General features: G+C 51.6%; 1 protein-coding gene across 2 annotated transcripts in view; it reads left to right on the top strand.

Moving 5' to 3' along the window:
• The window catches only part of Tnfrsf8 (TNF receptor superfamily member 8), a 43,215-nt gene extending 21,842 nt beyond the window's left edge, over positions 1–21,373 (top strand). Inside the window, exons 5-13 of one of the 2 annotated variants that reach the window (XM_060379118.1) lie at positions 1,954–2,044; positions 2,204–2,370; positions 3,356–3,446; positions 3,768–3,865; positions 5,958–6,056; positions 6,182–6,235; positions 12,811–12,836; positions 15,248–15,458; positions 19,500–21,373. In XM_060379118.1, coding sequence (XP_060235101.1) covers positions 1,954–2,044; positions 2,204–2,370; positions 3,356–3,446; positions 3,768–3,865; positions 5,958–6,056; positions 6,182–6,235; positions 12,811–12,836; positions 15,248–15,458; positions 19,500–19,744 — 1,082 coding nt within the window. In that variant the 3' untranslated portion in view covers positions 19,745–21,373. The remainder of the gene's footprint in view (positions 1–1,953; positions 2,045–2,203; positions 2,371–3,355; positions 3,447–3,767; positions 3,866–5,957; positions 6,057–6,181; positions 6,236–12,810; positions 12,837–15,247; positions 15,459–19,499) is intronic. The other variant, XM_060379119.1, reaches the window with a different exon arrangement.
• Positions 21,374–27,100: the final 5,727 nt, after the last annotated feature.

A 27,100-nucleotide genomic window follows, 5' to 3' on the forward strand; every position in this document is an offset into this window, starting at 1 on the left:
TAAAAACCGGCTCTCATTCTGTAGCCTTGGATGTCTTGTAAGTCACTATGTAAAAAGGCTGGCCTCAAAATCCACAGCAATCCCCCAGCCTCATAAACCCAGTGCTGGTTTTACATGTGTAAGCCGCTGTGCCCAGTGTGGTTGCATGCTTGTGTTGTGTGTGTTTTATTGGGGACTGAACCCAAGGCCTTACCTGTCAGGCAAGTGCTATACCAATAAGCAATACTCCTAGGCCAAATTAATGCATTATCGAGTTTAATTTCCTATGTCTTCATTTATCTTTCAAGACAGAGTCACTCTGTTGCCCAGGTTGGACTTGAACTTGTGATCGTGCTTTCTCAGACTCCTGACTGCTGGAATCACAGGCACACGCCACACGCGATTTGTTTTTAATTTCATTTTTAGATTTATTTATTTTTATGTGTATGAGTGTTTTGCCTGCATGTATGTCTGTGTACCACATGCATGCCTAGTGCCCAGAGAGGCAAGGAGAGGGTATCGGGTTTCTTAGAATTGGAGTTAAAGTCGGTTGTAAACCACCATGTGGGAGCTGGGGGTTGAACCCCGCCCTCTCAAAGAGTAGTTATCTTAACTACTAAGACAGCTCTCAAGACACGCCCCCTCACTTTATTGAGACAGCCTCTCACTATGGAGCTCTTGGCTGCCGTAGAACTCACTGAGTAGACCAGGCTGGCCTGGAACTCACAGAGCTGCCTACCTCTGCCTGGTGCGTGCTGTGTGTGCTGCCAGCCGAGGCTCTCCTTTCTTCCCCCTTTCAGTGTCATCCCCAGAACTAAACTGCCGTAGTGACCCACAGCACATGCCATCAGGGGTCCTGCCGTGGCCGCCTGACCCCGCTCGGCTCTGGAGGGCTCTCCCGGAGGCAGCTCCAGGGGAGGCAGGCTTTCCAGGTGTGAAAGCAGAGGGTTTCCCTGCCACTCTGGGAGGAGTGGAGGAGCGTCCCTTCAGTTGTCACTTTCTCTGCGAGTGTCGAGTGTCGAGGGTTTGCGGGGTGCCTTCCATCGGCGCCTTCCAGACATGGCGGCTGAGTGGCCTGAGGACGCAGAGAATGCCCTCTCCCGCCAGGACTAGGTGCTCAGCTGAGCCGTGTCACTGCCACCCCACTGCCGGCCTCGCTGTGTTCGCCTCCACCGAAGCTGCTGGGGCAGCTTATCACTCCCCCAGTGCTGACTTTGGCGTTGAGGGGCGGGAAAGGACTCACAGTTGGTTGAACACTTACTGCCGATTACATAGCGTAACACTTGTTTACATGTGGTTGTTTGACAACCGCTCAGCGACGACTGTGTTAGGGTTGATCACTATAGACTGCCTGGCACAGTAAGCATGCGGTAGAGTCAGAGGGTAAGCCCAGGGGTGCCGGATGGGTGTGTGTGTGCCTGTGTGTGTCTGTGTGTGTTCTGTGTCTGTGGGTCTGTGTATGTCTCTGTGTCTGTGGGTCTGTGTGTGCATTTCTGTGTATTTGTGTGTGTTCTATGTGTGTCTATGTGTGTGTTCTATGTGTGTCTCTGTGTGTGTTCTATGTGTCTCTATGTGTGTGGTGTGTGTGTGTCTCTATGCATGTTATTTTCCATCCTGCTTTTACCCAGTGTTCTTGGGACTGACTTTTTGATTCTCAAATACAGTTTCCAGTTTCCTGTGGCAGAGGTGTGGAGAACAGTGCCAAGGGAAGCCAGTCCCCTCTTTCCCCACCTCTCATCTACGTCTGTGTGTCTTGCCTGTGAGCTGGGAAGGAGGCAGTAGCTGGAGGCCCGCCAAGTGGGAGGATGCTGATGCCGGGAATGAGCCGTCTCTGGATGGCCGCTGTGGCTGTGTTCTCCTAGCACCTCACCGTGGCTCTGTGGTGGCTGTGTGGCTTGTGGTGGTGACAGTTCCACTCCTGGGACCCTGGGTCCCTCAGTGTCCATTCTGAAGCCATTGCCGTCCCCCTTGCAGGCACGGCGGAGAGTGACACTGTCTGTGAGCTGCCTTCCGCAGGACCTGGCCCCAATTGCTCCAATGCAGACGACTGCAAGACACTTACGAGGTGACCCCTGGCCTTCTTTCTCTTCCCTTCGGTGACTGTTGGACGGGCGGGCTGTCCTGTATCCAGGACTCACAGGGTTCACGGGTGGGACACTGATCCCCCAGCCCAGACCTCCCTGCCCTGTGAAGTCATCAGACCCGTGTCTGGCTTCCTCTCCAGCCCTGGCACTCCTCAGGCCACACCCACTCTAAAGTCCCCAGCTACGGACAGTGTGAGGAGCCTGCTGCCAAGAGGGAGCACCCGCCCTGTGCAGGAAGGTGATGCTGGGCTCCTGAAGATTCTGGAGTCGCCCGTTCCCCAGGCGAGGGAGCCCAGCGCAGAGCCAGGTACTGTTCACTGGAGGCTGGGGCAGTCTCCCAGGGGGTCCTGTCTGGTGAAGGGAACCTAGGTGTGCAGAGGCCTTGAGCTGCGCTCTTGGCGGAAATGGAAGAGCATCTCCAGGTTGCAGCTCCCGAGGCCGAGGCTCATGGGCCTAGAGGTCCTGGAAGGGCTAGTTCACTCCGGAATTTCTGTGTCTTGCATGCCGGCCCTGGGACCTGTGTTGAGCGTCCCCTGCCCTCTACTCGGGGGCTTTTGACAGAACAGGTGGGTTCTGGCTGTGGTCCCTAAATATCCTCATGGCTCTCACGAGCAGCTGATGACCCAGCTGCTGTTTCTCTCCTGTGAATAGCCTGTGCTGCACAGATTCACCGTGCTTGGCTCATCCAGCAGCACTTAGAGGTTTGGGGTGTTTTCACCTTGGAGCTTCAGATGACTAGTGAATAATGTGTTTGTATGTGTCTGTGTGTGTGTGTGTCTTTGTGTGTATGTCCATGATGTGTGTTCGAGGTCAGAGGAAGACTGTGGGAGTCGGTTCTCTTCTTCAACCATGTGGGCCTCAGGGATCCAACAAGCGTCTTTACCTGCTGAGCCATCTCGCTGGCTGTTAGGTGTCTTTTGAATAAAAGCACCCGCTTCTGGGCACTGTTCCCATTCGACCACAGCCTCTCCAGTTTGACCCTTTAGAACGCAACCCTGATGGGCTTTGCCAGCTATAGGCAGCAACTGTGTGTTATGGAAGATCACCCCCCCCTCGCTGCCTCCCACGGCCACCCACTGTCTCCCACTCCTCCCACTGTCTCCCACTGCCTCCTGCTGTCTCCCACTGCCTCCTGCTGTCTCCCACTCCTCCCACTGCACTCCTCCCACTCCTCCCACTGCCTCCCATGGCCACCCACTGTCTCCCACTACCTCCAACTGCATTCTGACTAAGTCTTTTTCTGAAGATTCAAACTCCCTGACATGGATTCTAATATGTTATCATCCCTATAGGCAATCCAGAGATGAACATGACCTTGGAGCTGCCACCTCCAGAGACCCTACCTGACTTCAGTACCTCAGAAAACAGCGAGGAGCCTGCCAGGTAACCCCTAACCCCTTCTGTGAGCAGGATGGAATGGCCTCTTGTATGCTCAGGCAATGCTCTGTGGTATAGTCTGCGCTAGAGGCAGGGGACATCAGGCCCATAGATTTTTGGTGTAGTTGGGGAGGAACACAACTGTTATGTCTGTAAAGGTAGAACTTGACCCCTGCCCTCACGATGCCTGACAAGACTGTGCAGATGCTCTGGGTGCCCAGGCTTCCTCTTTACCTCTCCAGAGAAAGATTCATCCTTCATTAGACACGCCCCCTTTTTCATGGCAATTGTGATTGTCACCCCTGGCCTGGGTTTCCTTTGGTACAGTACCGCCTCCACCCTAAGCCTCCTGGTAGATGCCCAGACCAGCAACAGGATGCAGCCCACCTCACCCTCGTCCACAGGAAGACCATTTCTGGATCCAGGTATTGACTGCTCATCGTCCAAAGTGGGGATCCTGCCTGGCCTGTGGCCTCAGGTGGATGTGGAAATGGAGATCAATCCCAGCTTTCTGGCTTCTAGATCTGGGCCTAGGCTCCGTCATTTCCTAACCCTATTTCATTCTTTCATGGCTTCATCCTGATGACCTATAATTGCTACCCAAAATATAGTTGGTAGGTTGGAGTTGTGGCTTGATTGGGCTTTTGTTTATTTTGTTTTGTTGTTTTGTTTTTTTGAGACAGGGTTTCTCTTGTAGTCCTGGCTGTCCTGGACTCACTTTGTAGACCAGGCTGACCTTGAACTCACAGAGATCAGCCTGCTTCTGCCTCCTGAGTGCTGGGATAACAGGTGTGCTCCACCACGTCCAATGTGGCTCAGTTGCTTTAATATTTACTTAGAATGCCCAATACCCTGGGTTTGACCCCTACCAGATATGGTGGCACATGCTTTTAATTCCAGCACTTAGGTGGCAAAGGCAGGCAGAGCCTCTGTAGGTTCAGAACCAGCCTGGTCCACATGTCACGTTCTAAGTCAGTCAGGGCTACACAGTGAGACCGTGTCTCAAGGAAAAATCATAGTTTCTTCAGGTCACCTTCTGTGATATAGCCAGTTCAAAGCCAGCCTGGGCTACATGAGACCCTGTTTTAAAAATGTCGCTGGGTGCTAGTGGCACACGTCTTTAATCTCAGCACTTGGAAGGCAGAGGCAGGTGGATCCCTGTGAGTTTGAGTTCCAGGACAGCCTGAGATACACAGAGAAACCCTGTTGCAAAGAACAAACAAACAAAAAAACACAAACCTAAACAACAACAAAAACCAAAATAAACAAAACAAAACAAAAACCCCATTATTGAATGAGCTACTGAAAGACTAGGTGCTTACTTCCCTTCATCCACAGTTTCCTGGGATGTAAGATGGAAAGTGCATAGGTAGCCAGGGTTGTCAGCCCTAGCTCCTGCTGCGTAGACAGCTGCTGTTCCTGCTGATGAGGTTAACACCAGGCGATTGATGTTAGGACAAGCATTACTGGTTATGGACACAAGGTGGCAGTGGTTCTCAAGCTAACATTTCTCAGCAGGCTATGGAAAAGTCCGAGGGCTGGGGCTGGGGCTCAGTTGGAAGAGTGCTTGCCTAGCAGAGGGCCCTGGCTCCTTTCCCAGAGCCACCTAAACCGGGTGTGGTAGCACACACCTGTAATCCCAGGACAGAGGAAGTAGGATCTTTGTTGGCCACACAGCAGGTTTGAAGCTACCCTGGATCTTGTCGTCCCCACAATAACAAATAAACAAAACTTTAGACAAGCTTCCATCTTCCTCCTTTGGCTCTAAATAATGTTCATTCAGACATGTATGATGTGAGTACGTGCGTGGACATTAGAGAAACTTCTGTGGGGGTCTTTCCTGACACTGAACTCAGGTCGTCAGGCCTGCAACAAGCGCGTCACCCGCTGAGCCACCCCACCAGCCCTCTCCTTTGCTTTAACGGAGAGAACACATACTGAGCATGTTCTGTGCAGAGCTGACCTTGTGCCTGTCCCGGAAGCTGATGGTCTCTTTCCTAACCAGCCTGGGGCCTCCCTGTCTCAGATACTTTCAGATTTCTAGAGTTCAACTCCTCTTCATGCTGGCTCTTTTTTGTCTCCTTTGTTCATTTGTTCTTTCCTTTCTTCTTTTTTTAAAATGTGGGGGTCTCACTATGTAGCCGAGGCTGGCCAGAAACTCTCTCTGTAGATCAGGCTAAACTGTCTGCCTCTGCCTCCCTAAGAGCTGGGGTTACAGGCATGCACCACCATGCCTCACTCACTCTGATTCTTCATGTTTCAATTTCTCACCTTCTACGGTATGTCTGACTTTCTGAGTTAGCTGATCAGCTTCCTGGAGCCAGATAAGGGAGGGCAGGCAGGTAAGGGCTGAATCAGATGGTCCCAGCTTGGGGAAAGTCCAGGAACTGCTCACCTCAGCGGGATCCATGTCCCAGGAGGAGTGGGAAGTGGACTACGCCTAGGGATGGCTGTGTGGTCCAGGGAAGCTCCTGGCCCCCGGCTGTGCACGGAGTACAGGACGGCACTGTGTTTCAGGGCGTATGTTCTTTTGGGTGGCCATGGTGGTGCTGCTGGCCGGCTCCGGCACCTTCTTCCTGTGTTATTGGAAGGTCTTCAGGAAGCGGATCCAGCAGAGTAAGTGCACATGTCTGGGGGTCTGGAGAGGATGGCTGCTTTATGCTGGCCTGGCCTGGGGGCCTGCCCTGGCCGCCCCCACCCTGCTGCTCACCCTCTAAGCCCCAGTCCTGGTGTCTTTGCAGAGTTTCCCCTGGACTACCTAGCCCAGACCTTCCAGCCCAAAGTGGAGCAGGCAGGTGAGTACCTGGCAGCGTGGAGGGCTGCCTGGGCCAGGACAGACAGGTGCGGGACCAGTGAAGGCCCTGGGGTCTGGGCCGACTCACACCAAAACACTGGCCACCAAGGGAGTTTCGAGTTTCATGAGTACAGGCTCGTACCTCCTAAGCGCTCCCCAAGCAGGGGGTTTTTGTGTTTTCATGGTTTCAAGCTTGTTTCCATGAGCTCTCAGGCAGGCCTTATTGAAACTGCTGTTTGCTTTCTTGACATTTTTCTAGTATTAGAATTTCCATTGCCGTCAGTTAATTTTTTTTTTTTTCTCTCCAAACCTTCGTGAGAACAGTTTTGTTATAACAAGAAAGAAAGAAAAAAAGACAAAAAAACATCACCCAAAGAGGCTAGGCTTGCAGGGAGCTGAGTGAGTCTAGGGTCACTATTGTGTACGGCTGGCCTGGACCTCCAACTTCCACTGGCTCCCTTCATGTTTGGGTTTCCAGGACCGAGTGGGAGGATAAATCAGGGTGAACGCATGGGATCCAGGTGACTATAATATAGGCAAGGGTGGGCATGGCCTAGGCAGTGTGGGCCTGAGCAGTGTGGGCATGGCCTGGGCAGTGTGGGCCTGAGCAGTGTGGGCATGGCCTGGGCAGTGTGGGCCTGAGCAGTGTGGGCATGGCCTGGGCAGTGGGTCTGTTCTGGAGCTGGGTGCTATAGGAGCATTTATTCATCTCCTTGCTGTCTTCATAAACACATCTTCAGCTTTGTGTGGGGACAGGCAGTCCGAGATCTTCCAGACAAGTGTGACAGCTGATAAGAGTGGATGGCCAGGGGGACGGGCATATGTGTTCCAGCCACACTCACTCCTCTGCAGGGAAGACTCTTGTTTACTCTGGTGAGCGGGGACCCATGGTCTGCGAGGGCGCAATCAGGTGCCTGCCACCCGTCACCTGAACTGACCCGGCATAACCGCAAGCGTCCTTGGTACCTATGCAAAGTGCAGACACCATCTCGTTTTACGTTTTACTCCTGGGCTGGCCTTGTCAGCACCCTCCACCACTCTCTTCATTTCCCAGATGACTATGTGAGGTCAGGAAGATGAGCTCAGCTGGCAAAGGCCATGTGCTGAGCAGGCAGCAGGCTGAGGACTTGCAGTTACTGTCACTGGGGTTTCCATGAACAGGGCGTCAGCACTGTTGATGTTTGTCACCAGATGGCTTGAGCTGGGCACTATAAGATGTTTTAGCACGCCTGCCAGGTGCCAGGAGCACCCCCTCCTCAGCCATGACAGAGCCGAGGATGTCCCCAAGCATCCAGCCCATCGTTCTATTCCATTTTTAATTAATTAATTTTGAGACAGGGTCTCATGTAGCCCAGGCTGGCCTCACACTGGCTATGCAGATTAGTATGACCTCGAACTTCCAATCCTCCTGCCTTCACCTCTTACTCGCTGAGACTACAGACAGATGTGGTGCTGCCATGCCCAGTTTGTGCATAGCTGGAGTTGGAGCCCACCGGTTTCATACATGCTGGCTTCACAGGTGCTGACTTCATACATGCTCGGCAAGTACTCTTCACTTTATCCCCAGCCTTCAGCCCTTCCCCTCAGCCCTTCATTTTAACACACACCTGAATACCTTGACTGGTTTTAAAAGTTACTTTTAATAATGATGTGTATGTGGGAGGCGGTACGGGAATGTGGGTGTGTGAGTGACAGTGTGGCTGCAGCGCAGCTGCCTGCAGGGAGTTAAAGGTGGTTGTGAGCACCTTGACATGGGTGTTAGGAATTGAGCTAGAGGCCTCTTCAAGAACAGTCTGTGCTCTTTTTTGTTGTCTCTCTCTCCCTCTCTCTCTCTCTCTCTCTTTTTTTTTTTTTTTTCTTTTTTCTGAGGGTTTCTCTGTGTAGCCCTGGCTGTCCTGGGACTCACCTTACAGAACAGGCTGGCCTTGAACTCAGAGAAATCCACCTGCCTCTGCCTCCCAAGCTGGGACTTACGGATTGCACCACTGTGCCTGGCTAAGCAGGCCAGCCCCTGCCTTTCTGTTATCACAGGAAGATGGAAGCTTTAAAAAAAAAAAAATCGTTTTGCTCTGATCTCCTTTTAGATTTCCAGAAATTGCAAGCGGTATGGAAAACTTACTTTTTCCAAAACAGTTTTGGGAGTAACTGACCAGCCTTGCATTCTTATCATCCTTGAATACCTCCCTGTGTATTTTGTAATAACCAGGGCATTGCAGTAAGACCTTCAGAATCAGAGAATTCAACCTGTTTCATCACCACTAGTGCTCAGGCCCAGATTAGGCTTCTTTGTTTTTTTTCCTCTTTACTTTTTTTTGGCCTCTTTGAGACAGGGTCTCACTCTATAGCTCTGGCTATCTTGGAACTCACTCTGTAGACCAGGCTGGCCTCAGACTCACAGAGATCCACCTGCCTCTGCCTCCCGAGTGCTGGAACTAGATGTGTCATCACACCTGCTCAGACTGGGTTAGTTGATGTGTCCCAGAAATGTCCTTGGCTTGGTTCCCATGCTGCTGTTGGTAACCAGGTGTAGGGTTCTCTGTGGTCTGGGTCAGCTCCCAGGCTCTTCCTACGGCCTCACAGCCTTGCCACCGGGAAGAGTCATGAGCTGATCTGGCCTCTGGCTCTGATCTCTGAGAATGCTGGGGTCTTTGGGGAGCTTCCTGTCAGGTTTCCGTCCATCACTTTCCTGGTGCTGTGTGCCTGGAGCACTCTTGCTAAACCCATCAGCCAGCCTGTGCCTCAGACAAGTCATGTGACTGAGAGTGTTTGTGTGTTTGAGACAGGTTTTCACTATGTAACCCTGGCTGGCACTAACACACAGAGATCCACCTGCCTCTACCTCCAGAGAGCTGCAGTCCCAGGTGTGTACCTCTGTGGGCTGTTTTGAGGGGCTGGGGATTGTCCTCTCTTCTGGTGTCCTTCCAGGCCATCTCTCCAGCTGGGGAGCCCACTGACTAAGACTCCTGGTCCCCACTTGGAAACATCTACCTTGGGGCTGTCCTGCCTCCCAAAGCTTTGGGATGGGACTGACAGGGAGAGTATCAGGGATGGGAGGAACAGAGCTTTGAACCATGGGCACTCATGACCCTCCATGCTTGGCCTTCAGAGCAGCTCCGGAGAAGGCATCCCGGGGCCCCTGCTGTGCAGTGTGTCCTGGACTTAGGTCCCAGGGTGCTGGATGGCTTTACAAGACTGTGATTATTCCAAAAAGCAAGGACACCAATAAATGAGGACAAGTGGGCTAACACAATCGTTTTAGGGGAAGAGCACGTGGGTAATCTGAACTCTGCCCTTGGCAAGCTCTCAGAGCACTCACGGGTTGTAACGGGGCTGTTGGCAGATGTTGGGAAAGTAAATACAGGGTTTGTCTCTGTAGCTCTGGCTGTAATGGAACTCGAGTTTTAGACCAGGCTGGCCTTGAACTCAAAGACCAGGTTGCCTCTGCCTCTGGAGTACTGGGGTCAAAAGCATGAGCTGCCACTCTTGGCTTAGATTCTGTTTTTGTTTTTTTTTTACTTTGATGTTAGTGCATGCTTGTTTCTGAGCGTTAGAATCTGTATTTATCTGCTTTCTTCCGTCATAGAATGTCTAAGTTGTGTTAGCACTGGAACTTCCTCAGCACCTTCCCTTGGTAATAATTTAGCTTGAAAAAAATTCTAAGAGACTTCATTTTTTAGAAGAGTTTTAGGATAAAAGGACTCTGTTCCTCCCATCCCTGACACTCTCCCTGTCAGTCCCATCACAGAGCTGCAGGAGTCAGGACAACCCCAAGATAGAAGTTTGCAGTTGGGGACCCAGCTGACTTTGTCAGTGGGCTCCTAGCTGGAGAGATGGCCTGCAAGGGCTCCAGAAATCAGAGCAATCATCAGCACCCAAAACAGCATGGTGGTGCACACCTGAAGTCCCAGCGCTTGGCAGAGGCAGGTGGTGTGTGCCTTTAATCCCAGCAGAGGCAAGTGGATCTCTGTGAATATACCAGCCAGTGCTACGTAGTGAGAATCTATTTCAAAGCCAGGTGTGGTAGTGCCATTTGTAATATCAGCACTTTCAAGGTGAGGCAGGAGGATCAGGAGTGCAAGATCATCCTCGGTTAGATAACAAGTTCGGAGCTAACAGGAGACCTTGTCTTACTCCTGTCCCCAAACTAAGAAAATAATGGAGTCCCAATGTGCCCGTGCCCAGCTGGTCCCAGTATTGACCTCTTGTATTGTGGTGGTACATTTACCACAGTTAAATAAATAAATAAATAAATAGTAATACATTGGTTTAATTTTTAAAATGTATACGAGCATTTGCTGGTGTATGTAACCACACCGCATTACATGCATGGTGCCCACTGAGGCCAGAAGAGGGCCCTGGATCTCTTGAAATTGGAGCTCCTGAGGTTGTTAGCTGAGAGCCTCTGGAAGAGCAGCCGGAGCTCTTGACGTCTCAGCCATCCCCCAGCCTCAGTGTACTGTGAGCATATAGCAAAAGCTACACAGTAGTATTTCTCTGGCTTTTCTGAAGGTGCTGGGGACCCTTTTTACATTCTGCCGGACATCTCCCCTGGCCCGTTGCAGCTTCTCAGGCTTTCTTTTGATGTAAGTGGCTTTTGACAGCCCTGGTCAGACATTTTGCAGGACTGCCCCTGCTGGGATTTGTCTAAAATTCTTTTACACAATAAACCAGGGTTCTCGGTTTGGAGAAGGAAAAACCATAAAGCACAGAGCTCATCACATCTTGTTCTTCATTTCCAGGTGGCTTATCGCAGGAATCCATGTGTGTGTGTGTGTGTGTGTGTGTGTGACCTCCAGCCCCACCTGCTATTTTGAGATCTCTGTTCTCTCTTCACAAACCCCTCCATAGTTGGCCAAGTCTGCCCCATTTCTGGGATTAAAAGGCTGAATCTTAGAGCCCTGTGAAGTAGAGCTGGTTTCCCTCCAAGGAGGTGTTGTGTGCGTGGCTCACCCACACTATTGTTAGGCTCTTGGCATCTTTCCAGTTTTGAAGCAATTATAAACATTCCTGCTTTTGTCTTCCTTAGTGTGACTTCCTGAAGGTGTGGTCCCTGCTGGGGAGGGGAGGGTCCCCAGGTTCAAAGGCTGCAAAGGTCTTACCCAGAAGGCCCTGCAAAGAGATGGTGCCTACTTACAGCATCCCGGCCTCTAGCCTACCTGCTCCTTTCTCAAGATGGAGTTGAGCATCTTTTTGTTATTCTCTTGCTACTTCAGGACACACTTTTTTCTTCTCCAGGCTCCCAACAATGTCATAGCTGATTGCACATGTCAGTTGGCTGATTGGAAAACTCAAGGTTGCCTCCAAAGGACAAAGATTTAGTTTCAATGATGTCACTGTAAAAAATGGCCAGATAGACCCTGTGTCACAAAACAAAAGTCAGACATGAGCAAACCATGGGCTAGAGAGATGGCTTCCTAGTTTAGAGCACTGGCTGCTCTTCTAATGGACAGGGATGCAACTCCTAGCACCCAAATGGTGGCTCAAAGCTATCTGTAACTGTAGTCCCAGAATATCCAACACCCTTTTTTGGCTTCCTTGGGTACCAGGCACATATGTGGTATACAAACACACATGCAGGCAAAATACTCATACCTATAACATAATAAAAAGATTTATAAAAAACCCAAACCCATCAAACAAAACTCCCTGTGTCTTGAGCCAGAGAGTACCTTGAAGTTGGTTAGTGGCCACCTCAAGAGAGCAAGCCACAACTTCCTGAAGTGACCACTCTGCCGGGAACAGTGGTTGCCAGGTTCCATAAGCAAGTGCATTTGCTAAGCTGAGGTTTGGGCACATCATTTTATGAGACAGTTGTTTTGAGCACCGCTCCAGCCCATTTCCCTGCCGGACCTCCTCTAAGAAGAGTTCATGCCAAGCTGACATTTCACTTTGTTGTCGGTTAATCTGCTGTGCGTATGTCAGCTAGGATTCAGGCTCAAGCTGCTAAGCCAGAGAGCAGTTCATCAGGTGTGCTGGCCTTGTCAGTGTGAATGGCCACCACAGGGTCCCTAGGTGGCCCCCTGGGAGTCAGTAATGGCTCTGTCCCCGTACAGTGTAGTTCATGGTGGGCCTGGGCTAGCTTGGGTTAGGTTGGCTGTGGTAATATTGTGGCCACCTCCTCCTTTCTCAGGTGGCTCGTGAGATCTGGTTAAATGGACCATGTACTTGGTACCTTGTCTTTGTTAAAGATGGATACTGGGTGAATGGCAGGGGCTGAGGTGGGAAGAGAAAGGTTGTGCTCTGAGGATCATGGCACAGGTATCGCCAGAGCCCTCAGGTGAGTGGCACAAAGAGAAGTGAGGCAGACAGAGCAGGAGTGTCCTCCAGAAGGGCTGAAGTCGGGGCTCCCTTGGCTTGTGGAAGGGAGGCCACATCTCACCCCTGCTCCAGATGCTGGCTTCAGGCATGCCAGGGACCCATCCTGAAACCGCCTACTGCCAGCCTGAGGGCTTGGGCCCTGGGGAGGGCAAGGCTCAGCCCCATTGAGACCCTGGGGTGCTGTCTGTCAACAGACGAGGAGTGGTGGTGCGGTGTCAGACTCTCTTTGGTGACATCACTACTTTTTTTTCCTTGCAGATTCCAGACCTCCTGAAAAGCTGACAGTAAGTGCCATCTCTCACACCCGCCCCAGCCTCTGTGGTTTTGGCTTCTTCCCTTACAGATCTGTGGATTCAGGCTGCTGGGGGCCGCAGAAGGACGGGAGAGCTATCCTCTTTCCTGGCACCCAGGGTTACAGGTCAAGGAACTAGGAACCCAGAGGGTTGGCCTGGGGCCCCATGGTAGGGCTCGGCCAGGGGCAGAGATCCCCAACCCACAGCAACCTCCAGCTCCTGGCTCAGCCCCAGGGGATTTCCAGCAGGGATTGCAGACAGAAATTTGGTTTGGGCCACTGTGAGGTACCAAGTCTGGTCTGGAGGGAGACTGTAATCGTTTTCTGTCTTCTTTACTCTGCCCTCTAATCTGGATGACAGACAGCAGCAGCATATACTTACGAAGTTACCTTTATGTGCTGAGCATTTATTATCTGTTGGCACTCGCCTGTCCTCTCTTCAGGCTTTCACTGTATAGCTCACGCTGACCTTGAAATCCGGGCGAGCACCACCACATCTGGCTTGCTGGACACTGTCTTTGTGCTTTCCAGATGTTGCGTCAGAGAGTCGTTCTGACTCTCAGGAGTTGGTGCTCTCGTCACATTTGGTGAAAGAGGAAATGGCCATCAGACATGTCTGGGCTCTATTAGAATCGCAGCCTGCACTGTGGAACTTCAGAGCTGATTCTGGGCCCCAGGTCCCCAAGCTGCCTCCTGGGGGTGGCTGGGGGGGGGGGATGACACGGGAGCACCTACATTGTCTCTTACACATTTGCTGAGTCTTCTTTAGGCTTGTGCTGGAGACATGCCCTGTGCCAGCCTCCCAGGGCGCATGTGGTGGTGCAGCAGAGCTGAGAGAGGGACGCAGGCTTTAAGATGAGGCACCTGCCCATGGCCACGTGCTGCGTGCTTACAGCTCACACACTTTCTGCTTTTTCCCCACTGACCAAGTTGCTAGTTACTTTTCTGTCTTTCTATTTCTTGCTTGCTTGCTGAATTGCTTTCACAATAGCTAGTTTTTTTCGTGGTTTACTCTTTCTGTTTTTTTTTTATTTTTTTATTTTATGTGTTTGAGTGTTTTGCCTGCATGCATGTCTGTGCACCATGTACATACTTGGCACTGCAGGAGTCGGAAAAGAGCACCAGATCCCCTGGAACTGGACTCACAGATGGTTGTGAGCTACCGTGTGGGTGCTGAGAACCAAATCCTGGTTCTCAGGAAGAGCAGCCAGTGCCCTCAATTACGGAGTCTTTTTTTTTTTTTTTCAGCCTCATATTTATTTATTTTTGAAACAAGATCTCATGTAGCCCAGGCTGGCCACAAATTCATTATGTTGCTGAGGATGACCCTGAACTTCTGAGCCTCCTGCCATTTATCTCCCAAGTGTTAGGATGGCAGGCATGCATCATGCCTGGCTGAAATAAGAGTGTGTGTGTGTGTGGGTCCTGTCCTGGGAACAGAGTGCTAGGTAAACACTACATTCCTGAGCCATATCCCTAGCCCTGGCCTTCAAATTATTACAAAAGAATAATCAAGCTTCCGTAGATCTGTTCTCTGAATCCCTCACCCTGGGTCCTTTTGAAGTCTGAAGGTGAATGTTATACACCAGATAGCTTTTTTTTTTCACTTACTCGTAATCGTGAGAAACCAAACAAACACATTTCTAAAGATGTGGCTTTTTTTTTTTTTTTTTTTTAACGTATGAGGATATGGTTAAGGACTTCTCTCCCAGAGGCTGGGAGTGACGAGCTACCGGAGGCGTGAGCCTGGAGGAGATGCCAGCATTTAGCTCCTTGGCTAGAAACTTAAGTAGCCTTGTGTGACCCTGGGCGGCTTACCCCACTCCTCCAGGCCTCAGCTTCTCCACCCGTAAGTGGGGCCAGCGCTAATGTTACAACTGCTGTGTGGTTGCCAGGGTGACACGTCACCCTGAAAAAGGACCCAGAGGTAGCAAGAGCTCGTGAACTGCTGGCTGCTGCTCAGGCAGCAAGAGTTGACAGTGTGGCTCAGTGGCCAGAGTGCTTACCTATTAAACACAAAACCCCGAGCTGGAGTCCCAGCCCTGCATAGACTCGGTGTGGTAGCACACTCCCAGGCAGGCATGAGGATCATCCTCAGCTACATACCAGGTCTGAGGCCAGCCTGGGCTACAGAGACTGTCACACACAAAGACAAAACACCTGAGAAGCAGAGGCAGGTGGATCTCTGTGAGTTCATGGGCCAGCCTGGTTTATATATTAAGTTCTAGGTCAGCCAGGGCTGTATGGTGAGACACGCTCTCAATTAAACAACAAAGAAAATGATGAGAAAAGTGGATATTCTTGGGAATGCCACGCACAGGTTCGTTATGCTGTCCTGGGGCTTTAAAGCTCCCCTCCCAGGAGGTGGGGGAGCCCTGCCTCAGCGCTTACTCCTGTTCGCAGCAGCTGAAGAGAAACGGGTCAGTGACAGACCCCAGCTCTGTACACAAGCCGAGCCCAGTGAGCCCCCCAGCTGTGGATACTTGTGCCAGTGTTGGGGCAGCCTGCCCGGAGAGCCTGCCCCTGCTGGATGACGGCACAGCTGGGAATCCTTTGAGTCCCAGGGAACCTCCAGAGCCCCGGGCATCCACAGAACATACAAACAACAGGATTGGTGAGTCCCCCTGTTGGGAGGTCCCGGTCTGATCAAGTGGGCAGAAGGGAGGTGGGTGCTGAGCTCCGACAGGTCTCAGGGGAGGCACACATTCCTCGCCACCACTCAGCCTGCCCCAGGTCAAGCTTCTGTCCAGGGAGAGTGGCCAGAGTCACTTCCTGGGGACTGTGGGGACATTCACTAAGTGGACATGGGGCAATGAGTGCAGTGCTTGTCGTTATTAAAAAGAATCTTTCCTCACTGGCCTACTATGGAGCCTGAAGGGATGGAAGGAAGGAAGGCCGGTGACTTCAGCCACTTGTCAATGTCTTTTTACATCTGTCACATACTTCTGGAAATGATGCCTTTACCCCTCTTTCATGGCTGGGGAAACCGAGGCTTAGGGTAGGGGGTGTGGAGTGAGTTTTCGTTTCGAATTGCTGAGACTCGGCCCCACTTCTGCTGGGTCCTGCAGCACTGATTTGTCCATACCACCCATGGGTCTCAGCAGGAACCCAGAGGCCAGCCCTGACCCTCCAGCATTTCTCATCTCTGCTGCCCTCCAGCCAGGACAAACATCTGCGATGGCTCCTATGGGTCCTGCCTCCTTCTTTACTTCCCACCACCTGAAAACATATATATCAGTGGTTCTTAACCTGTGGGTTGTGGCCCCTTTGGCAAACCTCTAGCTCCAAAAATATTATTCTGTTATGAAGTTGCGATGAAGATAATCATATGGTTGCGGATCATCACAACATGAGGAACTGTATTAAAGGGTCAAGGCAGTAGGAAGGCAGAGAACGGCTGATACACACTGTCTCCATCACTCTCAGGATGGAGTGTTCGATTCTCACTCTGGCATTCAAGGCTGGTCTCAGCTGGATGCTCCCTCACTTCCAAGTTATCTGCTCTCCCTCTTCCGGAATTCGTCCCCTCCTTCCCTCCCTCCCTCTCACCTCCCCCCCCCCCCCCTTAGCCGCTCTGCTCTATAGGGCTGCTGTTTCCTCACCTCCAGCAGGCAGCTCCCCTCTTCCTGTCCTGGAAGGAGCCTTCTCATGCTGTCCACCCTGAACACGCCAGGGCTCTCTGCTGAGCTTCTCCACCCAGTCAGTGTCTCCCCCACCCCCCAGCTCTCCTGGGCAGGCACTCCCTGGAGAGCGGCTGGCCCTGCCCTAACGCTGGAAGGGCACTGGTAAGAGTTCTTCACATTTCCCGGGCAGTCTGTGGAGGTGAGAGAGCCAGAGCGGCCTTTGCCTCGGAGAAATGTTTACAGCCACAGCTTTCTGTAAGTTCTACTTGAAAAGAACGTGTTTGGGAGAACACTGCCAAAGGCTCCTTCAGTTCCCCAGGGAGTCCTTAAGAGCTCTAAGATGACTGAAGGGCCTCGGATTTGGAGATGGGGCCAGAGCCTGTGCAGGGTGGGAGGTGGCAAGGGCTGGGGATGGGGAAGACCTGCTTAAGGAAGGCTTTGGGGGTCTTCTGGGACACCTGGACTCAGGTGACCTGTGTGCTTGCTGTGCCCCTCTGGCTGTGTTCCCCTGGCTGTTCCCCCCCCCCCCCCCGGCTGTGCCCCCTCTGCCTCTCCTGTCCTTCACCTGACTAGGACACTCTCCCTGGAGCAGTGGTGTAGACAGAATCTAAGCAGCCAAAGGTGTACAGCCTGTGGTGGGTGGAGCCAAAGGGTCAGGACCCATAGACTTGAGAGAGCAGTGGCTTGTCTCTGGCCTTGGCTTCTTCTGCCCTCACAATACCTCCCCTCCCCCCGCATCACTCTCCACTATCTCATCTCTTTCTCTTAATCTCTCTTAAATAATTGTTTACTTCTTTGTGTGTGTGGAGGCATGTGTCACAGTGTGCATTTAGAGGTCAGAGGACAACTTGCTTGTGTCAGTTTTCTCCTTCCAACACATGGGTCCTAGGAATCAAACTCAGGTCTTTGAGTTTGGCAGCAAATACTTTTGCCTGTTGAGCCATCTTGAAACAACTTCATCTCATATATATATATATATACACATACATATATATGTATATATATGCTAAATAGATATGATATATTTTATATATACAATATATAAATACATATATGTTTAGTCTGTATATATTTAGTCTGTATGTGCCACTGCCCTGGGCTCTTCTTAGATGACCCCAGTACCTGACCTGTAGTCCCATCTGTCTTTTTTAGTACCAAGGATTGAACCTGGTGCCTTTTACATGCTGGAGATGTGGTTCTAATACTGAACTATATTCTACCCATCTTCATTTGTTTAGATTTTTTATTTTTTAAATTTAAAAATTGCGTGTGTGTTTGTATATGTGTGCGGGTGTGTATGTGTGTGCCAGAAGTTGACATTGGCTACCCGATTGCTCTTCACCTTATGTCTTGCAGAGGAACCTGTCACTTGAACCCAGGGATCACTGTTGCAGTTAGTCTAGCTTGCTCAGGGATCCCATCTCTGCCTCCCACATGCTGGCATTACAGGCTGCTGCCGCACCCAGCCAGCACTTATGTGGCTGTTGGGGATCTGAACATTGGTCTTCATGCTTGTATAACCGGCACTTCACGGCTAGGCTACCTCCCCAGCCTTTGTTCTGTTTTCTGGAAAGTTTTCTTAAGACAGGGTCTCATTTATCCCAGGCTAGTCTTGCACTTGTTTTGCAGCCAAGGATGACCTTGAACTTCTGATCCTGAGGAGACCTTGTTCAACTTTTTAATGCTACAATTCTGCACATGTTCTCAGCTCCGTTTTTTACTTTTTTCTTTGAGACAGAATCTTACTGAGTTACCCAAGCTGGCCTTGAACTCACTTACTTTGTAGCCCAAGCTAGCCTTGAACTTGCCATCTTCCTGGTTTAGCTTCTCCAGATGAACAGGCTTGTGCCACCAGGCTCATCTTGACTCTCATCTTTGCCTGTCCCTCAGATGAGGGTTTGGACCAGCCTTGATGGAGGCTGTTGGGTGGGGCCTGAGACGCTGCTCTCCCATGGGACACACAGATTGACCCCTTTTCTCGCCTAGCCCTCCACTTGTTGTTTCCTACACTTCTCTCTTTCCTGGGTGTGTGAGAAACCAAAATAGAAGCACTGGCATGGTGCAATGCTCTCAGGCATGCCGGGGTGCTTGAGAATGTTCTGGGCTTCCTGAATCTGAGGGTGTAACCCAAAGGCAAGGGTCCATGTGCCCCCTGTGCCTACCCACCCCCACCTCTTAAGTTCCTTCTTGAACTTCCTCATTCCATCTGCAGAGTCCATTGCAGGATGGGGCAGGGGGTAGGTGCCATGTCCAGTAGGTAGAGCAGGCTGCTCTGGTGAATCCAGGCTTCTGCTTTCTTTTCCTCAGGGCTCTCTGATCCACTCCATGAGAAGGCCATTCCAGCAACCCCCTGCATCAGCCTGCATTGAGGGCTGTAGCATGTCCTAGTGCTGGGGGATTTGACATTCATCTCCTGTGCCCACTGGCAGCACAAGGTTCAGGAACAGGGCACATAGAGACATGGGGGCCCTGACTGCTGTTGCATAGCATCGGAACCCAGGTTTCTGAAGGGAATGGCCACCAAGTTTGCCTGGATGAGGCTTCTGGGGTGCAGGACTCATCTGTCCCAGGCAAACCGGGGCACATTGGTCACTGAGGGTGTTTGTTGTAGGCACATGGAAGCAAGTAGAAAGGGCATCCAGGTGACTGGAAGTTTCTTTGGAGGCATCCCCTGGGGCGAAGGGGAGGAGGAGAAGGGGATATAGGTTCTTAGCCAGGCAGTGGATTAGATTAGTGATGGTGGTACAGGGCCATTCATGGGAGTGCTGGGCCTCAGGCCTGGCACTTGAGAAGAGCCAGGAACATGTGTTTCTGCTCTGTCCTCTAGTGTCCCTGTTACCCTGCCTTCCTTTACCCCTTACTTTGTGGACTGACTGCCTTCTCTCCTCTTCTGCTCATCTCTGACAGACGACATGCCTAGGGAACCATGGGCAGCTTCATAAATACTTTTCTATGCATCCTCTGAGGTCACCAGCAGGTGAGGTGGAAGTGGACTATGGCCCTCCTCTCTCACCCATCCTCTTGCCTTACAGAGAAAATCTACATCATGAAGGCTGACACGGTGATCGTGGGCTCTGTAAAGACCGAAGTCCCTGAGGGCCGGGCTCCGGCAGGGTCTACAGAGCCTAAGATGGGAGCTGAGCTGGAGGTGGACCATGCCCCCCACTACCCGGAGCAGGAAACAGAACCGCCTCTGGGCAGCTGCACTGAGGTCATGTTCTCGGTAGAGGAAGGAGGAAAAGAGGACCACGGGCCTATAACTGTCTCTGAGAAGTGACATCCAGTGTTATCTGGGGCTAGGGAGCAGCTGCCTGTACCCTTGAGATCAAGTTAGCACCGAGCTGGGAAGCTGCTGTGGCTTGAACTGAAGCCCAGTATCCAGTGGTAGCCCAGAGCGAATCCTTCAGCTGCTGCCAAGAGTGCTGGCCCCTGTACCCCAGCAGTAGGCACTGGCTGTCGGGCTAGTGTCTGATAAGGGAGAGGCCACAGGCCAGTTCCAAGCCTCCTTGCCCTCACCCCTGTGCCCTGCCTTCTCCGCCTGGGTCTCGAGGGATGGCTTTACTGAAATGCTACCAGCCTCCAGTTGTGCACATGGCTCCCTGTGGGCACAGAACCAGTACCTATTGCTTCTGCTCCTGAGGCAGAGGGACGCTGAACGATGAGAACACCCATCACCACTGGCATCTTGATAGTCTGTGTCCATCACACAGAACCCTGGACCATAGGGAGGACACAATGAGACCCCCCCTGGCACAGCCTTCTTATTCTGAAGCTTACGAAATGGGCTGGAGATCAACTCATTGTCCTCGGATGATCCTACCGTGAAGCCTTCTGCGAGCCAGATATCTGTGGACCCCCGCCCCACCAGCTTCTGCGGTGACACGCCCACCCAGAGCTGCTGGAAGCTCTGCCCAAGGACTTTCTGTGACTTGGAGACGAGAGGACTGCAGTCCGCCGTCCTGGGGGTCCTGAATACTCTGTGCCACCCTGGAAATGAAGAAGCGTTGTCCCTGGGCCACCAGCATCAGGCCTGGCCTCTAGGCCCCGATGCTCCAGGTTGGAGCCTGGATGTTGAAGGCGCCCTGATCACACTGCTCATCCTACTCTGTATCCCTGTGAGGAGCCAGTGCTTCTAGACATACCTGAGTCTCTGCTTTTAATTTGTGGTTGTTATTGTTGAGGCACTGGGAACCCGAGACCTTGCGCATGCCGGGCAAACATCGCAGGGTGGATCAACCCCAGGCCAGCATTTCACACTAAGCACTAAAGCTGCTGTGACCCAGCCTGGTTCCCTTCCTGGCACCTATGGCCTCCTGTAACAGACATGTAGGGACCCGATGACACATCTATTCTGTGGCAGCCTGGGGACTCTGGACTTACCCTTGGGCCAGGCAGGGAGAGTTCTGTTTACTCAACAGCTGCTTGCCGGCTGGAGGAAGTTGAGGCCCTGTCAGGAATCACGGGAGGAGTTTCTGAAACCGCCTGCATCTTTGGGGGAAAGTTGGAGCAGCTGAGAGCCACCAGCGGCATTGTACCAGGGTTTGGATACTGGCCAGAGGGATGTGTGAGGGCTGGATAGCTGCCCAGTTGCCTTGTGCAAGGACACAGTGGATGTGTGGGCATATACAGTGACCCGAAGCCATGTCACAATGACCACACGGATGCTACACTTTTGGAACATATTGCCAAACCTTTCCACCTTCGCAGAGATGAGTGATGAGGAACTCCTGAGCACAAAGGCTGGAAGAGGTCTGTCTTCCCCCAGGCAGGGATATTCTCTGGAAAAGAGCCAAGGACAGGAGCCTGTAACCAGCTGTGTGCCCCTTAAGTCTCTTCTTGTCTTCCTGGGCAGTCTCTTCTTCCCTGTTCAAGGTCTGTCCTCCAAGGATGCTGGGAATAAAGGGTCTCTGCTCACAGGGCTGCCTTTGGTATTTATAGGACTAATCCTGTGCTCTGGGGCTTTCTTCCCACAAGCAGGTTTGGGCCACACACTTTGGAAAAGAGGAAACTCTGTGTAGCCAGAGAAGCCAGGGGTCTGTGGTGGAACCCAGAGTTTCTGTGGCTAAGCAGAATAGATCCTGCCACCCTGCGCACAGGGCAGGGCAGAGCGCCAGCTCCAGGCAGCCAGCCCAGAGCACCCCCTCGCTGGCACCCATTCACTCCATTCCTAGGACTATAGCCCACAGCTGCACTTCACCTTCAGCCTGACGCCAAACCAGCTGCTGGGTGGCTGTGCAGTGAGGCCAGGAGCCAGAGCTCCTGATGGGGACCTTCCTAGGCTCTAGCTCTTCTGATGTCCAGGACAGTGAAGGGACGAGCCCTCGTTCTCAAGGGAGCAGCCCTGTGTAGTATGGGGCCCCGACCCCACCACTTTCTGAACTGTTATCTGTAGTTGGTAAGTGTCCAGTTCTTTGGATGCTATTACTTCCCAAGGTAGTCTTGAAGCATCTCCAAGACCTGGCACTGGTCCCTTTGATGGTACAAGAGGGCTTAGCTTCCTAAGCTGCCCCCTCTCCTTCTTGACCTTCTTGTCCAACAGTAAGTCTGCAAAGACTGGTTTTTGTTCATCTTCCCCAGGAAATGTTTCATTGAGCTGAGTAGACATGAGAGTGTCGGGGGACGAGGGCAGTCCCCAGCTACAGTTCTCCCCATGTCTCCTCAATTACCTTGGGAACTGGTGCTCAGAGTCAGGTTCAAATCCCAGCTTTCCCAGAGACCAACCAGGGAGCTTGCTTGATCACTCAAAGGTTGTCATCATCTGTTGTTGCTATGACACAACGCTTGAGACTGGGAAATTTATTAGGAAAGAGGTTTATTCTGGATCATGGTTCTGGCAGGTAGGAAATCCACCACTGAGCAGCCTCATCTAAAGACGTTCTCTCATTGGCTCAGCTGTGGTGGGGAAACCAGGGCTAGTAGGCAAAACATGAGGTCAGTCTGCTCTCATGGTAACTTTCAATCCTCAGACAGTGTGGCCTCACTCCTGAGGGGCCCACAGAGTCTTACATGGACTTAGTGACCCAGCCATCCCGTAGTCCCGGCCTCCCATTAGTACCACAATGGCAGTCAGATCTCAGCATGACCATGAGGGGCCTCAGCATTTCCCTCCTCCCCCCACTCTATTTCCTCATCTGTGAAATGAGTATTGGTCTTGACCTGAGAAGGGAGTAAGTCTTCCTGGGGATGTCACTCATGACTAGGGACTTCAGTTTCTATTCCATCCCAGTGGCCAGTTGTCCAGAGTGACCCTTTTCTGTGCTGTAGAGGTAGGCTTTCTCTCTCACACACTTTCAGAAAAAAAAAAAAAAAAGAAGTTCTCGGTTATGGTTGGAAGACCAGCCTTGGTGGCTACTTTTGGGCTAGCCTGATACCTTGCCTAACTTGAGGCCAGGTTGCCCCCTCAGTGGGCAAGTTATTTCTTACTGACTGAGGTGCCCAGGGAACCTTTCAGTTCAGTCAGAGGGCTAGCTGTGTATTAGACATCTGAAAATCTGCGTATCTTTTTAGGGTTCCTTGGGGTTCTGGTGCCTTCCAGAGCACACATTACTGTTCCAAGACTGTTTCTTCACAGTGGCCTTGTCCCTGAGCCAAGCCCAGGCTAGCAAAGAGTTCCTGGCACACAGCTTTCCTCCAGGCACCCTGTGTCCAGCAGGTGTGACAATAGTGGCTCAAGATCCAGTGATGTCGCTCTTAATCTCAGCACTAGTGAGGCAGAGGTAGGTGGATCTCTGTGAGTTCGAGTCCAGCCTGGTCTACATAGTCAGATAGTCAGCTCCTGGGTGGCTATGGCTACGTATAAAGACCCTGTCACGAGTCTAGTCTGTGAATTAGCCTTATTTGGACTGCAGGACAGAGTGTCTGCAAGGAAGAGGTTGGGGATAGCTTCCCCAAGGAAATGCCCCTTAGCTCCACCTGCCAGTGCAAAGACCCTGAGGCAGGAAAGCTCCCGGGCTTGAGCTCCAGGAAACAACATCCATAGAGGAAGCCCAGCACAGGGTGAGAAGCTTGGACAGGGGGTCCTGCTGAGCCATCACAAGGCGTTTAGGCTGCAGCAAAAGAACACTGCTCCTCACTTAGTTTTATTGTCTTATAAGTACAGTAAACATTTCAGGCTGAGTGGTAAAAGCCAAACCGCAGGGGCATCAAAAGTCCCAAGGGCAGACTTCAGAGGGAAGCCAGGGCACTGGAACAGGAAGCAGTCGCACAGGCACCCAGACAACATTCCCAGGTACTGTTGGGCAGCTACAGGAGGAGGGACCCGGGAGGTCAAGGTTCCTCTTCTGGTACCTTCCAAGATGGAGAAGTCCGGGAAGGCTGGAGGCCTCTGGGCGTGGGTTCTCCTGTTGGCTGAGCACCACAGGAGTTACCAGCGGCCCTGGCAAAGCATGGGGACACTGTCATGGATGGAGGTGGTGGAGGTTTACAGCTCTGGGCAGGATGGGCTTCCAGGCTCCTGCATTGGGCTCAGTCAGTTTTCAGCCACACAGTTTCATACTCTTGCAGCTGACCAATAGGATGAACTGAATCCTCACCTGGGAAGAGGCTGTGAGGTGATGGGGATGCAGTATTTAGCCCAGCTGGCAGTTTTCACTGTCTCTATCAACTGCCCTTCAAGGGCCTCTGACTTCCCCAAGCCCTTCTTCGGTCTGTGTGTCCTAGAGGCTAAGCTAGTGGAGGCTCACCGTTCCACAGCTGGAATGTTCCGGACGTGATTGAAACCCTGTGAGACCACGAGCCATCTTCTCTTCCTCATGTTGCAGTTCAACTGTGGTCACAGAGCTGTGGGGGTTAAGGAGGAGGTGGGTTTAGGTGTGTGTTGTGGAGGCCAGGTGTTAGGGTTATAAGATACCAGGTGTCCTCTGTCTCTTTTTATCTTACCCCCTATCTCACTGAACCTGGAACTAGGCTGACAGGTAGCAAACCCCCAGTGATCCTCCTGCCTCCACCCTCAGATCTCAGTTCTAGGCGTATGTAGCCACATCCTGCTTTTTACATGGGTGCCACGGATCTGAACCCCAGCCCAGTCTTTATGCTTGTTCTATCTTAGTTGGGTTCCTGTTGCTGCAATGAAACACCATGACCAAAAAGCAAGCTGGGGAGGAAAGGGTTTATCAGACTTACACTTCCACATTATAGTCCACCACCGAAGAAAACCAGGACAGGAACTCACATGGCAGGACCCTGGAGACAGGAGCCGATGCAGAGGCCATGGAGGGTGCTGCTTACTAGCCTGCTCCTCGTGGCTTGCTCAGCCTGCCTTCTTATAGAACTCAGGACCACCAGCCCGAGGACGGCACCGCCCGCAATGGGCTGGACCTTCCCCATCAACAACGAACTAAGAAAACACCCTACTTGCTTGCCCGTAGCCTGATCTTATGGTGGCATTTTCTAATTGAGATTCCTTCTCTCAGATGACCTTAGTTTGTATCAAGTTGACACAAAACTGTCCAGAACATATTCCTACACAGTGAGCCATCGCCCCTGTTTGTGCATGCTGGGCAGGCGTTTTACCGATGGAGCTACACTCCCAGCCCCTTCTGTGAAATTCTGTCCCCTCTGATTATGGGGATGACTTGGATCTTATAAATAAGGATCCCAGGGCCAGAGAGATGGCTCAGAGGCTAAAGGCACTTGTTGCCAAGCCTGGTAACATGAATTCAATACCTGGGACCAATATAGGAGGGAGAACCAATTCTCTCTCTCTCTCTCTCTCTCTCTCTCTCTCTCTCTCTCTCTCTCTCTCAATATAGGAGGGAGAGCCAATTTCTTTCTCTCTCTCTCTCTCTCTCTCTCTCTCTCTCACACACACACACAATTCAAAATAAATGTCAACACATATATTTACAACTCTTACCGGCTATCTTTCTTTCTGTCTTTTTCTTCTTCTTCTTCTTCTTCTTCTTCTTCTTCTTCTTCTTCTTCTTCTTCTTCTTCTTCTTCTTCTTCTTCTTCTCCTCCTCCTCCTTCTTCTTCTTCTTCTTCTTCTTCCTCCTTCTCCTCCTCCTCCTCCTCCTCCTCCTCCTCCTCTTCCTCCTCCTCTTCTTCTTCTCGTTCTTCTTTTTAGATGAGGCTACTTTTGAACACCTGGGCACAAGTGGCAGTGTTGGGATCACAATTCCTGTGGCCCCAGGTGCAGCAATGGAAAATCTTCAAACCTGGCATGCATCATGTTTGCTCCACCACTAGCAAGTAGACATGGAGCCGGACTCCAGGGATGCAGAAGGACTTTTGAGAACATCCTGTGTACGGCCCTTCCATGTAACACTTTCCTTTAACCATTTTCTTTTATGCTTTTTGTGTGTGTGGTACGCATGTGTTTACATATGTACTTTTGAATACCTGAGGTTGAAGAATTATCCTCCGTTGTTCTTCCACTTTATTCTTTGAGGCCAGGTCTCACAGTCAAGCCCAGATCTCACTGATGTGGCTAATCTTGCTAGCCAACTAGCCTGTCTCTGCATTCCAAGGCTGAAACTAGAGGTGGGTTTTTCTGGGGATCTGTACTCCAGTCTCACAATCATGTAGCAAGTGTTTTAACCACCAAGCTGGGTCTCCAGCTGTGGGTTGAAGTCTTTCTGTCTCAAGCATCTACAATCCTCAGTGATGGTTGGGAACACCCAAGGGCCAATGCACATGCAAAGGGACAGGGCTGAGCTTCATATTCCCTTGTCAGGCTCAAGAACATTGGAACTGAGGCCCTCGGAGTTCCTGCCTGGCCTTCTGAGCAGGGGACAGGATCTGGCACCTCCTAGGGTAGGACCCTTCTCCTGCAACCCTGGCCTGGTCAGGAAGTCAGAGTTGCAGGCAGATTACTCAAGAGTGGGATGTCACAGGTCTTTTTTTTTTTTTTTTTTTTTTTTTTCTGGCTTGTATCACTTGGGAAATGCCAGCAGCTTCAGCACACATCAGGGAAAGCCCCACCCTGGGAAGGGACCCTCTGCGAATACGGGGCACTCACAGGCTGAAACAGGGCCCTCTGGACCAGGCTCAGTCAGATTTCCATGGACGGCACTTGACCCTTCTGGTCAGATAAAGGGGACTCATCCCTGCCTTCAGCAATGCACACACGTTATGAGGAGAGAGAGAACGAACACCCTCTGAGACTTCTTGCGCTCTCTTTCCCATAAACCTCACCAGGTGCTCGGAAGTGGTGGTGACTACGGATCCCCCTATGCTACTGGTGAGAAAACTGATGCTCAGAACAGAAGTTAACTCACTTGGCCAATGATGCACAGCTATAAATGGTGTGGACAGGATTTGAACCCAGGTCACCTGGCCAGGACTCCAGTTCCCAGCCACTTAATCTGTGACCTACTGTGGCTCAGACAGGGGGTGGGGTAGTGTCACCACAGGGCTCCGTCAGTTGCATCTTTTATTCAGTACTTTTACTACTGTCTTAGATTTGGCTATAGAGAGCTAAGTCAGGTGCTATCCTGCCAAGTTTGCCTGGCCACATTAGCATGCTAGGCCCCAGGGCAACACATTCTAGCACCTGGGGCTCAGAAAACACCCAAATTATGGTTGCCTCCTGGCTTCCACTGTACCTTTCCTTTCCAAAGCCAAGTGCTGGTCAAGCTGCTCTCCCACGGAACCTTCAGTGGCTCCCTAGGACCATAACCTACCATTCTGTCTC

Source organism: Meriones unguiculatus, chromosome 3, assembly GCF_030254825.1.
Source record: "Meriones unguiculatus strain TT.TT164.6M chromosome 3, Bangor_MerUng_6.1, whole genome shotgun sequence".
NCBI classification, from domain to species: domain Eukaryota; kingdom Metazoa; phylum Chordata; class Mammalia; order Rodentia; family Muridae; genus Meriones; species Meriones unguiculatus.